This window comes from Pygoscelis adeliae, unplaced genomic scaffold, assembly GCF_000699105.1.
Source record: "Pygoscelis adeliae isolate BGI_AS28 unplaced genomic scaffold, ASM69910v1 Scaffold120, whole genome shotgun sequence".
In the NCBI taxonomy this organism is placed as follows: Eukaryota; Metazoa; Chordata; class Aves; order Sphenisciformes; family Spheniscidae; genus Pygoscelis; species Pygoscelis adeliae.
In genome coordinates, this window is record NW_008824032.1 from 1765323 (window position 1) to 1778073 (window position 12751).

A 12751-nucleotide genomic window follows, 5' to 3' on the forward strand; every position below is an offset into this window, starting at 1 on the left:
CCCCGGCTCGGGCAGTCGCCCCCGTACGCCACGATCCCCCGCTCCGCTGTGGGACGCGCCCGCACCGGAGCTGATCGTCTCTGCGAGTGGTGGCTGGTGGCGGTTACACACCTTATGGTATAATGAAAACGGGCTATTTATTTTCTTCATATTCCTTTTGTCATGGAACACATGGCAACGATCTGTCTCCCCGTACTTTGATAGCCTCTTGTGAGACTATAAAATGGTATAAATAAACTAGTTGTTCATCTAGCGCTTCAGCATACTGAAAGAATTTTAGATAGAAAGACCGTTTTTCTTTTAATGGCCCTGCTGTTTACACTTAGTCATATGATTTGCTCGATACTTCAGACTGTGGATTTATGTGCTGTCAAGTGAAGGAATTATTTGTCTAATCTCAGGAAACTGACGTCTACCTAAATATAAATCTGACTTACTATTTTGCAGTCCTTTGGAATAATACTCTTGCTTAATGAGATTGTGCATGATTTTGTTAATAGTTCAGCTATTTCACTGCTAAATTTCTTCCATTAGCTCATGATGGATGTTCTGTTTTATTTAGAAGAATGAGCATTGCATTCATTAGGCAAACTTCATTAAATTTGGAGCTCAATCAACTAGAACTATAATTATATGGAGAGGAAACTTCCTAATCTGACATTTGTAAAACTGAGCCCTTTTGGAATCAGTTATTATCTTATGCAACATGACCAACTGAGCCTTTGTATTGAACAGAGACAGACCCTGGGAGGAGTGCCTTCGGCTAGGAGAAGTGTTATTTTCTATTATAATTTAATTGTTTTATAGCCTTTTTCACCACAATGAGACATCTGCTCTCTTTGTATCCGGAGCAATAATAGATCAGACTGGTTGAGGTGGTAGTAAGCAGTGTATACTCCTCTAAACTATTATCTCATTGTTTAGAGTTACTTTATTACTCTTCAAATTACACCTTCTGCAGCTTAAGTCCATGAAGACTATCCTCTTGTCCTTTAAGGCAAAATTTATGGATCTTAGCATAGCTATGAAAGGAAAAAAAACATACTCTATTATGAATGGAAAATGATTTCTCTTTCTGACTTCAGACTGAATGATTTGTATCAGCATCAGGAGGGGGAAGTACAGCTGCCTATCCATTGTAGTCTGTTTTCCCTATAGCACCACGTGTGACTAATGTAGGCCAGTGATGTTTGAACACTTGCTGTTTCTTCCTGCTTTAGATTTCAGCTGCTGCTGTGCTGGTAGTGCAGTGCATTTTAAGATGGAGGAAGACAGCTATGACAACATCATTGCCTGTTCTGGTTAGGTTGTGAACCTCAGCGGATACAAAAGAATTCAGCAGAAGGTGTTATTTAGGAACAAATTAAGAATGACATCCTCTCCACATAGTCCTCCAAGAAAGAAGCTGAGAGCAATTAATGAATTTTACACTCTAACCCAACCTAGTGTAGCCCACAAATTGGTTTAAGTTGTACCTATCTTGAACATGGGGCAGCCAAGGTGTTAAGTCTATTGTTCTCTGTGTTGCCTTATGTCCAGCTCTGCCCTCTATTCTTGTAGGCACAAGACTTCTGGGTATGAACTCTGCATTTTGGACTCTTCCCCCTCAGTGCCCAGGAGGGAATGAGCTTGCTTTGTGCTGCCTGATTGACACTAGAGGAGGAAGACTGGGTAGACAATCTGTTGCAAAATATTGACTTGTCATCTCTTGACCTTTTGGGAATGTGTTCAGCCAAGAAGGTTTAAAAACCAAAGATTGTTCTTCTGAGTCTACGTCAAGGAAGAAGTGCTGGTGTGCAGTTAGGATTAGTTGCCATATGTTTAAGAAGAAAAAAGAAAAATAAACCAAATTTGGTTGAAATAGCATTTACATAGCATATGTATTTCTTAGTCAAAAGTAGGCTATTCTTGGGAGACCATGGTAAGAAATAGTTGAGCTCTCACATGGAGTCTAGAAGCTATAACCATACCAATCTGCACCTCAGAAACAGGCACCTGTCACTGCTCAGGGAAGAAGCATGTGTGAGCAGAAGGGGCTTTGCTCAGTAATGTTTTGTTGGACGTTTGTGGGTCTAGGAAAGATAGACACGAAAGATGAGAGAAAGGGGCAAAAAGGCAGTAGGAGGGAGAGCTTAAACAGACTTTTGGAGTGTGGCCCGTACAAAAGCTTAGAGTATGAACCTATGCCTCTAATTGACTCTTAGGGGCAAAAAATGCTGAGCAAGTCTGTTTTGCTCTGTCAAACTGCATTTATTTCTGCGGCTGCAGACAACGCCAGAGGATCTTGTGTGAGGAGGTTGTCAGTCAACCCCTACTGGGGACTACTGGTTTAGGCGAGATTTCTATATATGGGATTGAAGGCTCACTTTTAACATTGTGCGGATGAAAGCAAATTTCTTGTCTCTATTTGGTGAAGTCGTGTTGTTCAGTCACTATGGGATGCATTAGGAAACCATGGATGTTTTTGCTTGATTCTGGGGAGAGCTCTGTTCCAGCAGTTCTAGCCTTTTTGCTCTCAGTCTCTGTCTTGGATGCATCTATCAGATTTGTAAGATGGCAAAAATAATCATGGGCTTTTGCATTTCCATAGCTGCTCTTTCATGGTTCTGTGCAGAGAATGCTGTGAAAAATCTTGTTTAAATTTGTATTTTTGAAGATATTTTCTGGAAGGCTGGAAAGCAGATAATTCTTGTGCCCAGCATAGTGCTGTTCCCCCTTGTGGGCACTTGAATATACTTCTGAGATCTAGAAAACTCTGGATGATTGTACGGTGGTGTCTGAACTCTTTTTCTGGGGTGGGGGGACACAACACCAATCCATCCCCGTGCAATGTATTCTCCTCACCCCATACCAATTATAGACTATGTGAGCTTACTAATGTGGTTATCACTGTGTTTAAGTTAGAAGGGTTTTATTTTTTGAAACTATTACAAGAGGATCTTTCAGGATTTCCCAAGGCTATTCATTCAAACACCTTGTGTATTTGAAAATGTTATCAATGTGGTTTAAATAAAGGAACAGAGTGCCATAGCAGTGTAACACATTCTACCTTTATATCAGAAATGCCTTGTCAGCTAATACTGAAGTTAGTCCTTGTGTCATGATCTGATTTGCATATTTAAGTGATAAGTTATGTAACTGTCACATTATGCTTATGAAAAGGTACCAAGTTAAGTGCATGCTGTAGCTCTGCTCAAAGCGACCTCCACTTCAGCACAAGCAATGGAATTTTGTCACTTGGCTGAAGGTGTTAAACCTTACAGTACTTATGCACCACGGTGAATTCATTTCCTGAGAGTTATAGGTATGCCTGGTGGCCAGTTTGTCAAAGGATGTGTCTTTTTAATTAATCTTGCGAAAGGTAGCCTGTCCCGATCTGTACTTAAATATTCTTAACAAACACCACTGACTTAAAGCTTTCCATATCTAGTTTAAATTAATTAAAACAGATCCACAGCTATTTTTTAAGAAATAAGTTGGTGATCACTTTGTCATAGAGACTGTTGTGTTTAATTTTTACTATTCAGGGAAAGAAATCTCTGAAAATGGAATTAAGCTTGCATGTAAGTATCAGTCATTTAGGTGTGTAAAAGAAATACAATGAGGGTGATGGCTTCATTCAGTTATTGTTATGCTTGAGGGGGAAAAAAAAAAATCTCTAAACATGTAAAAATTGGAAATGAATGAGTAGAAACGACCAAGCAGGAACACTGCACTGTAGAAATTCCATTATGGATGAAAAGCACATTAAAAAAATAAAATTGGCTTAACTTGTTAGGAGACTACTGTCATTAAATTGCTAATCATATAGTTATTGTACTGTTGTATAGAATACTGGCATAAGCAGTGGAATTGGGCTATTTTCTTAGTGCGTGGGAAGTTTTACACACTCCATGAAAATGAACAAACCCATGGTAATTCTTGCCTTCCTCTAGAAACGAAGACCTCTGCCTACTAAGGGCAACAGCTTAGGTTGGGATGGCCTAAGGAGGTCAAGGCTAACGTGGTCAGTGGCTAGCCACCTCTTCATCCTGTCTCCCTTGTACAAACCGATGAGTCATTCATTAATCAACTCTAAATTGGCTGTTGTTTCAAGTGAATGGCGTTTTAGGTTAAAGCACCCTTGATTTTTATTTGGCTTTAAATGCTCCGCTTTAAATGGTGACAATTCAGGAATCCATTAGTGTGGGTCCCTGCAGGCCAGTGATGTGAACATCTTGGGGCTGTAGCTTTATCAGTCAAGCCAAGCCAGGGCATCCCTGCTCACCAGTCCATGCTTTCAGTGACTAGGTAGCTTCCATAATTGCAAAACTTTGAACGTTCCAGCAGTAAATGTTGGGAAATGGAAGGCATTACTGCAAATACAGATTGCTTTATCTTGCATGTGCTTTTTTAACACTTCTGTCCTAGGATTCCTGATAACTTTATGAAGCTGAATGTCTTTCTGTCCTTTTTTTGTGTCAAAGTACAGTTGCTCATGTTCAGGTTAGGAAAGCAGATGAGAAGGGTTGTTTTTTTTTTTTCTGTCTTTAGTCATCTTTTCTCCCCAGAAGCCGAACTGTGCCAGAGGACTGATGCTTTGAAAGAGAAGTGTGATATTCTTATGTAGCTGCTAATTCCTTGCTCATTTTTATTATTCTTTGTGCTGTTGTCTTTGTAGTAACTTTGCTTTGCTACTGCTTGGGTTATTTTCTCATGCTTGTGATGTTTAAGAAAAGTAATGAAATAATCACTTGTAATAGAAATCCTTCTTTTTGTGTGTAGGAAACTCACAAATGGGTGCTACCATAGTAGATGCATTGGATACTCTTTATATCATGGGGCTTCACGATGAATTCAGAGAAGGACAAGAGTGGATTGACAAAAATCTTGATTTCAGTGTGGTGAGTAGAGCTTGCCCTAATATTTCTCTAGTCCTTTTTGCCAGGGGTGTTTTTGGGGGGAGATAGAAGAGGTCTTTCAGCTGGAACTTAAAAAACTTAAAATTCAAAGTATCGGAAGTTCAGATGTAAGCTTTAGCGAAGTTCTCTGTGATTGTAACTTTATTTTGAAAAAAAAACCAAAAACAAAGCAACCCCAAAACAACAAAACCACCACTCCAACCCTGTCACACTTTAATTATAAGTAAAGATAGATCTGTGTATTGTATTTTCAAAGTATGAATTAATTGGATAATGGAAGAAAGGGAGAGTCGTCAGTGAGAACTAACAGGACTGCAGAAATGAAGGCAGAAAGATGAGGCTTTACTAGCTGATAGTAGCTGGAAATAACTGAGCTGTGAAAGACAATTTCCCCCCAAACCATGGTTACTTAACAATAAAGTACTTAACAATACAATCTCTTCTTCTTCCATGTCCTTAAGATGTTTTAACACGAAGAATGCCACTTGAGTCGTTGCAGTTTGCCTACAGGTTCTGAATCTATCACAAGAATTTCCCAGCTGGTCATACAGCATCTGACATTCTTCATGTGTACAGAGTTTGGAAGCGTTAAATGGAAGAAATGGCTCTATTTTATCCTTCCTGATTAGTGTTCTTATTACTAATTTTGGGACTGTCATAGACTCTGTGACGGAATTTGTATTTCAATCCTTGGACTTGCCCTATGGTTCCAAAAATAATTTTTCATTCAGTAATGCACAAAATAAAATGTAGGTATACAGTCAGAATTGAGCAGATGCTTACTGTTGGTTTTATATTATATCCTACATTTCAGAAATTATTTGTTTGTGTTTTTTCCTTTTGTTTTATACATTGACTGTCTGGCAAACATTGAAGAAATTCTACTCTGCTTTTTTCAGTTAGTGCCAGATAATTATTCAGTCTAAAACTGAAGACCCTAAATATATCAGAGACAGTGTAGACATAATGGTACTGTTATGAGGGTGAACTAAATTACTTCCATAACTTTTGTCTGATCTGAGGTAATCTCAATATAAATTTGCCAAATTAATCTAGGGTTTGGGTGGAAGAAATATACATGACCCACTGCGGTTCAATTACAGCTTGCTATGTATCAAAAAACATTTCTGAAAGTTAATGAGTTGTGTTATATGTTGTCTTACATATTGTCTTATATATACACCAGACTTGAGTAATTTCCTTATATGGTTTGAAGTTTATAAATAAATACATAAATTTGTTCCTCTTGGATTCTTTTACTGGGAAATAGAAATAATTGGTTTCACTCTACACTGTACCATTGCTTGTGTGATTCATGACTTTAATAAGTATTAAGTGGAATCGTATGCTGCATTGTTGATATTTTTCTTATATCACCTGTATGTGAATAAAAATAAGTCTTTTACTAAAAACCTATATTTGGGAGTATTTCAAACTTTAGACATTTAATCATCAGTGCTATTTGAGGAAATCTTTAAAGTATTCATATAATCTTTCTGAAATAAGTAATATGTGCAAAATGCATTTATTTTGGATACAAGCAAAATGCACGATACAACCGCAGATGCCATAGAAATAGTGTGAAAGGAAGGACATGCCTATAAATAGCATTTCAACTGTGTGCTAATTGGTGGGTCAGCTTGTACAGTGTACGTTGTAGTGACTTTTCTGGATAAAAAGAAGAGTCTCCTTTATCTCAAAATCTTTTAATAAAACTACATTTCTGTGTCTAATGTGTTGAATGAAGAGAAGTTTAGGGGGGAGACAGATAGGGTGTATGCAGGCGAAAGAGTGAATGGGGTGCAGAGGGAGGCAGAAAGATGTTAAAACTATCTAGTTCCTCTTAATTTTTTAGTGGGTTAAATGAGTCAAAAGATACTGGTGAATTTAGCCCAAGCATACTAATGTGGAGGAAGGCAGTAAAATGGTTTATTCTCTTGAGTTTCTCAGTGGTCTTGCAGTACTTGCCTTTATGTTGTCATAACATTAAAAACTATTCCTAGACAGAGACTATATTAAAATGGAGCTCTGAATTTGAGATTGCACGTTGATAATTCAGGTTAGGAAAGCACATTACAGGAATTCTCTAATTATTATTCTACTTTATCCTGTAAACCCAGAAGACTTGGTGTTATGCTTAAACATAAAAGATGCTGAATTATGGAAATGTACAGTCCTTGCTTTCTTTCCCACCATCCCCAAACAACTTTCATTGCACTTTGTGGTGATAATATGATTAGAGAGCAGGAGAAAAACTAATTTGATTTTTAAAAATCAGTTGAAGCTGTAACTAGAATTATCACTTGGTGCTGTGAAGATGTGCCCAGGAATTTCAGTATGGATCTAGATACCGAAACAGTACAAACTCCTGCATGCAGATTAGTTTAGGGTATGTACTTGCCTCAGCCTTGATGATTTTTTTTTTCTTCTTTGATTAGCGAGTTGGTTAATTATTTATTCTTTCTTCCTGTTCTAGAATTCCGAAGTGTCTGTTTTTGAGGTCAACATTCGCTTCATTGGCGGTCTTCTAGCAGCATACTACCTTTCAGGACAAGAGGTAAGGAGACTGGAAGGTGTCTGTGAAATTTAATGTATTGTAGCAAATGTTGCATATGAAGAATTTTCTAGAATATTGTTTTTTCAGTAAACTAATTTTACAGCAGTAAGTTGCCTAAAGTAACCAAATTCTTAGAGTATGGAATCTTTAAAGCTTGTTTCTGTGCAGGTCTTGGCCAATTTAGGACCCTCTGTTAGTGCTTTGAAATGCTGCTTTTATCAAGATGTTTTCAAAAGGTATCCACTCAAGTAAACATCAGCCTGAAATGTCAAGTCACTAGCTTCTCATGCCAACAATAACTCGTTTTGATATTCTGTAACTCCACGACGGTAGAAATAATAGTTTTGTCACTTGTCCTGCAAGGCTGTAGATTTGCTTCACAAAAGCGCTACAAAATCTTCTTACCATTTTCTCAGTGACAAACTGAGAAGTTTCAAGCCAGTTTTGTCCCACGTTTGAAACTTCTATTAAAAAAGATTGGAGATTTATACTTCTGAGTGCTTATGCAAAGACATGCTTAGATTGAAAGGATGCATATACCCAAAGACTTGGAACCGTGGACTTCTTTGGTCTAGCAGTAACATTGCTGTGACCTCTCACTTCACATACTCTTAACAAGGCTGGAGCCTGACCCAACCTACAGATTAAGTCATAGCTCTTATCTCATGTCTTATCAGCTACCTGTCTTTTGATCTATTGCCTATATGTTTGATTTGTTTATTTTTCATGTCCCTTCTGTAGCCCGCTACCTAAAACATTAAGCTTCCAGCCATATCTCACGGCTTAAGGTTTGATACACTTTCAGGTGTTCGTATGTATCTTCCCCCTTTGTTTAGGGGAGCACCACATACGTATAAACAAGTTCTCAGGGATTTTAAGCCTGCAGCCTTAAAAATAACCAGGAGAAAACCCCATATTTGTTGGCTCTTTAGGTCTTTGGTATCATCCTAGGATCTGTGAATTTTCTCTTTTAGGAGTGTCTTCTCTTTGGAAGAAGAGCTTAGTGGCAAAGCAAAAACCCAGTGTATTTCTTGAAAGAAATTGCTAGTTTATTTTTTGTCAAGTACTACTGCTTCACCTTCTTCGCTGTCCACACTCTCCAAGCTGCCCATCTGCAGAGGGATCAGCTGCAGGCAGTCCTTTCTGCTACACTGATTGACGTGGTCTGTTATAGGAGGCCCAAAGGAAAGGAGAAGCACATAATTTTGCCCCTCTTTCCTTTAGCAACCGAAGAGCTGACCTTGCGTTCGTGGCAGTGAGCCTTTCTCTGCCTCCAGAATGTCAGGCTTAGGACTTCCATCAGTTTCCTCATAGCTCAGTAAGGATTTTACCCTCAGGGAGTGATCCTATTCCCCAGTGTTACAAGTCAGCCTTTTAAATTGGTTGCTCTGGTACCTCTTCAGGAAGACAGTCTTTGTAGCAACTACCACTTGTGTTAGGGTAGTGGTGAAATTCAAGCCCTGTTAGTTTACACTTCTGTCCTAACAAAAGAAGGCATAAAAATCACTGAATGATCAACCCAAATATTAACTTGAGGCAGCTTCTGAACTTCATCTAGGTCAGCACTATTAACCTACCAGTTTTCTTTTGAAGGCCCCCAGAACACAAGCTTTCTTTTGCTGTCAGACATAAGCAAGGAAAAATGTTGGTGTCTTTATTTCTGTAGCAAAGAAGTTTCATGGAGAGCAGTCTGAGCTGCGTGTGCTTTCCAACTTGTGCCAAAGAGCAACTGAAGTAGCTAAGCTGGAACCGTTAGAAGTAGTCATGGTAGTTCCTACTGTAGTGCAAGTGACCTCAGCAGCAAGTTGAAGGATGCTTCCTTTCCAGAAATCTGTATTTCTGTTGCTTGGAGCTCAGATCACATTAAGTACTATGTGATCACTGAAGCCTTCAAGCATTGAGTAGAGCAGGCCCACATCATCTTTTCAGCTAGGAACATTGATCCTGTCTCTGGATAACTTGCTCAGACTGGAGCATGCTCCTTGGAGTCATCTACCGTGAATATGAAAATCCTCAGAGAAAGAGCAAAGATCACGCATCGATAGCTGGGTTGTTTGTATAGATCCAGACCTGTGCACAAGCCCCTTAACAAGAACTTTTTTGCCCCAATATGCAGATGGGTGCAGCCAAACACTGCCAAAACACATGCTTTGCCTGCATTTGTAAAGCTGAGTATTCTGTTTCCTTTCAGCTGCTTCTAACCACTTGGTAGAGTCAGAACAAGCTCCTTTGCTTAAAGAGTTTTCATCAACACATTTTATTCCTTTCCTTCTTAGAAATCTTTTACCCTCTGTCTTTCCTAAATTTTGGCCACTGAGCTGACTCTTTTGTTTTTAAAAATATTTTTATGGCATCAGTCTCTCCAATGGACTTTAAATGCTTCACGACTTGTGGCAGAAGATTATTCCTGTGAAGTGTTCACATGCATTATCTTTATTTTCCAAAAGAAGAACTCCTAAAAAAGTGTTCAGACTGCATTTCTTTCAAAATAGTGTGGCAGATAGGACTGCTTCTGGTAGCTGAGAGCTTCATTTGCCAAGTTGGATGGTTTCTTGGCAATTTGTTGGTGTGGATAAGACAAGCAAGGGAACTTGAGGTTTTTCAGTAATTTCAGTTTTCAGAGCCCAGGAGAGAGACACCTGCCTCTGAGAACTCCTTGGAGTTGGAAACAGGTTTGTTTGAGATGTGATTTCCAATCTGGTCTTCTCCCTTCTGTTCCCAAGAAGGGAAGGTATTCCTTAGCTTAGGATTGGGGCATGCTTAATTTCTTCTTTTCACTGTGTTCAGACGTCTGAGGAGACACTTCCTAGGCTTGCCTGTCTTAGCAGTGGCTGATCCCAAGTGTTTGGATGTTTTGCCTGATCAGGTTGTGAACATGCACATGGGCTTATGCCTCTAAGGGAGTCTCTATCTACTGGTAGGTATCCTCCCTTCGTTCATCAAGCTATCATTTACTTGCTCGTATTCCCTTCCCACACCTTCTTGACATTCCAATCCTCATCTCCCTTCCTCCAAGCCTCTACTTCTCTAAGACTGTTGCTAGATACTGGTTTAGAAGGTTTTCATACTAATTTCCATACTTTTGCATGTCTTGTCTGATGTATTGAAAAATAGGTCCAACACAATGAACAGGTTGCTTGGAATTATTTCTGGTTTTCCCCTTTTAATTTATATAAGTTCTGCTTAGGTCTGCAACAAGAGTTACTGCTGTTTGGTGACAGGTATAAAAGCCGTTCCTATTTCAACTCCTATCACTTAGTGCTGTTAAAGGTGCTAGAGTGACAACCATAAAAGAAAGTGTCCAAGACTCAGCATGAGCTATGGAAGTTCAATCATTTTTAAGTGGCCACATTTGGAGAATTTGATAGTCAGCATGGTTTATCTATATGCTTTTGCCCTTTGTATGGAGAGGGTAATTGTGCTTGATAGGATTTTATCTGATTATGAGTCATAATGGTAGATATTGATCATAGTTTTTAAGTACAGCTGGCTATTAATTTAGATAAAATTGTCCTGTTTAAGGCTCTTAGTGGAAACATGTTAGTTTTGAAAAATTATTTAGCATGTCTAGTGGCACGACTCTGGTCTCCATGCTGTATTTTAGCTGCCATGTTACTGGTATTACTGAGAGGAACATCAGCTGTGATCATGGTTTTAATGGTGCTGGTTACAGCTGATGGTAAAACTTTAAACCTTTCGTATTAAGATTGTGGGTATTGCTGTCCCTTCTTTCAGTAAGAGTTCCCTCTTACTGCAGTGGATGGAGGAATAATGAAATATCTCTCCCTTACAACCAAAAAAAAGCCACTGTTTTTAGCAACTGACAACTTGGCTTAAAATGCTGTAGGCTTGTCCTGTCCAGTGCTGAGTCACAGGCCTTTCTTTGTGAAACATGACACTTGTGAATTTTTTAACAGCTCAGCCTTTTACATGTGGGAATTTCTGCTGGACTTTCTTGAGTGATGAGCATGTAAAGCTAAAGTTTGAGGAGGATGCGTTTTCATGTCCCTCTGGCCAAATGTCTTGGTTGTCTTGCCTCACTCTACCTTTCTGTTGATGTAGAGAGGTAAAATTGTTTCTCTGTCTAATGGACAGTTCTCCTGATTTGGGGAAAATCACCATCTTTCTCCATTTTTCCATGTCAGAATGCCTTTTGAATAGAAGAAAATCAAGATATGCCTGTGAAACTTGACACAGTGGAAAATCTGCCTGTGCATTCTGTTTCAGTCTTCTCAAGTTGAAACAACACTAAGGTTTATCTGGTGGCAGGGGTAGTAGGTCTGCAATCTGGGAGGCCCTTGTTTAAATCCTCTGCACAATAACTTTTTCCTGGCTGATCGTGGACAGGCCATCTGGTGTCTGACTAGGTGTATATTATCAGATCTAAGAGTGTGCCTTCTTTGTCTCAGCTCCTACGTAGGAATGAGGTCCCAATCTGTCATTGCTTTTGAGATTCTTGGGGTTTTTTTTTGACGCTTTGAGCCTGTGGCTTTTCTCCAAAGTACATTATTGAAATATATGATGAATATATGCTAAAATAGCAGAATATAGAATCATAGAATGGTTGGGATGGAAGGTTTAAACCTTGGGTTTAAAGATCATCTAGTCCAACCCTCCTGCCATGGGCAGAGACATTTTCACTAGATCAGATTCCTCAAAGCCCTGTGTCGTGGTTTAACCTCAGTCGGCAACTAAGCACCACACAGCCCGCTCGCTCACTCCCCCCCACCCGGTGGGATGGGGGAGAGAATTGGAAGAGCGCAAGTGAGAAAAACTCGTGGGTTGAGATAAAAACAGTTTAATAATTGAAATAAAATGATAATAATAATAATAATACACAAAGCAAGTGATGCACAGTACAATTGCTCCCCCCCCGCCAACCGATGCCCAGCCAGTCCCCGAGCAGCGGCCCCCCCGGCCAGCTTCCCCCAGTTTATGTACTGAGCATGACGTCACATGGTATGGAATGTCCCTTTGGCCAGTTTGGCTGTGCCCCCTCCCAGCTTCCTGTGCACCTGCAGCCTTCTCAGTCAGTAGAGCATAGAAAACTAGAAAGTCCTTGGCCGGTGTAAGAACTACCTAGCAACAACTAAAACATCGGTGCCTTATCAATTTTGTTCCCATCCTAAATCCAAAACACAGCACTGTACCAGCTACTAGGAAGCAAATTAACTCTATCCCTGCTGAAACCAGGACACTATCCACCCCTTATTCTATACCATCTGCGTCATGCTCAAGTCTCATATTTTATCTATACATTTTCATTAATCACCACCCCTTTTGTTTTCCTATA

The 12751-nt window shown here is 39.4% G+C and overlaps 1 protein-coding gene across 2 annotated transcripts in view; it reads left to right on the top strand.

Moving 5' to 3' along the window:
* MAN1A2 (mannosidase, alpha, class 1A, member 2) overlaps positions 1-12751 on the top strand; it is a 161802-nt gene that overhangs the window by 65414 nt on the left and 83637 nt on the right. For both annotated transcript variants that reach the window (XR_663845.1, XM_009329140.1), the window contains exons 4-5: positions 4765-4883; positions 7378-7458. Coding sequence is in view for 1 of the 2 variants with exons in the window: in XM_009329140.1 (XP_009327415.1) it covers positions 4765-4883; positions 7378-7458 (200 nt within the window). In the remaining variant the exon portion in view is untranslated. The remainder of the gene's footprint in view (positions 1-4764; positions 4884-7377; positions 7459-12751) is intronic.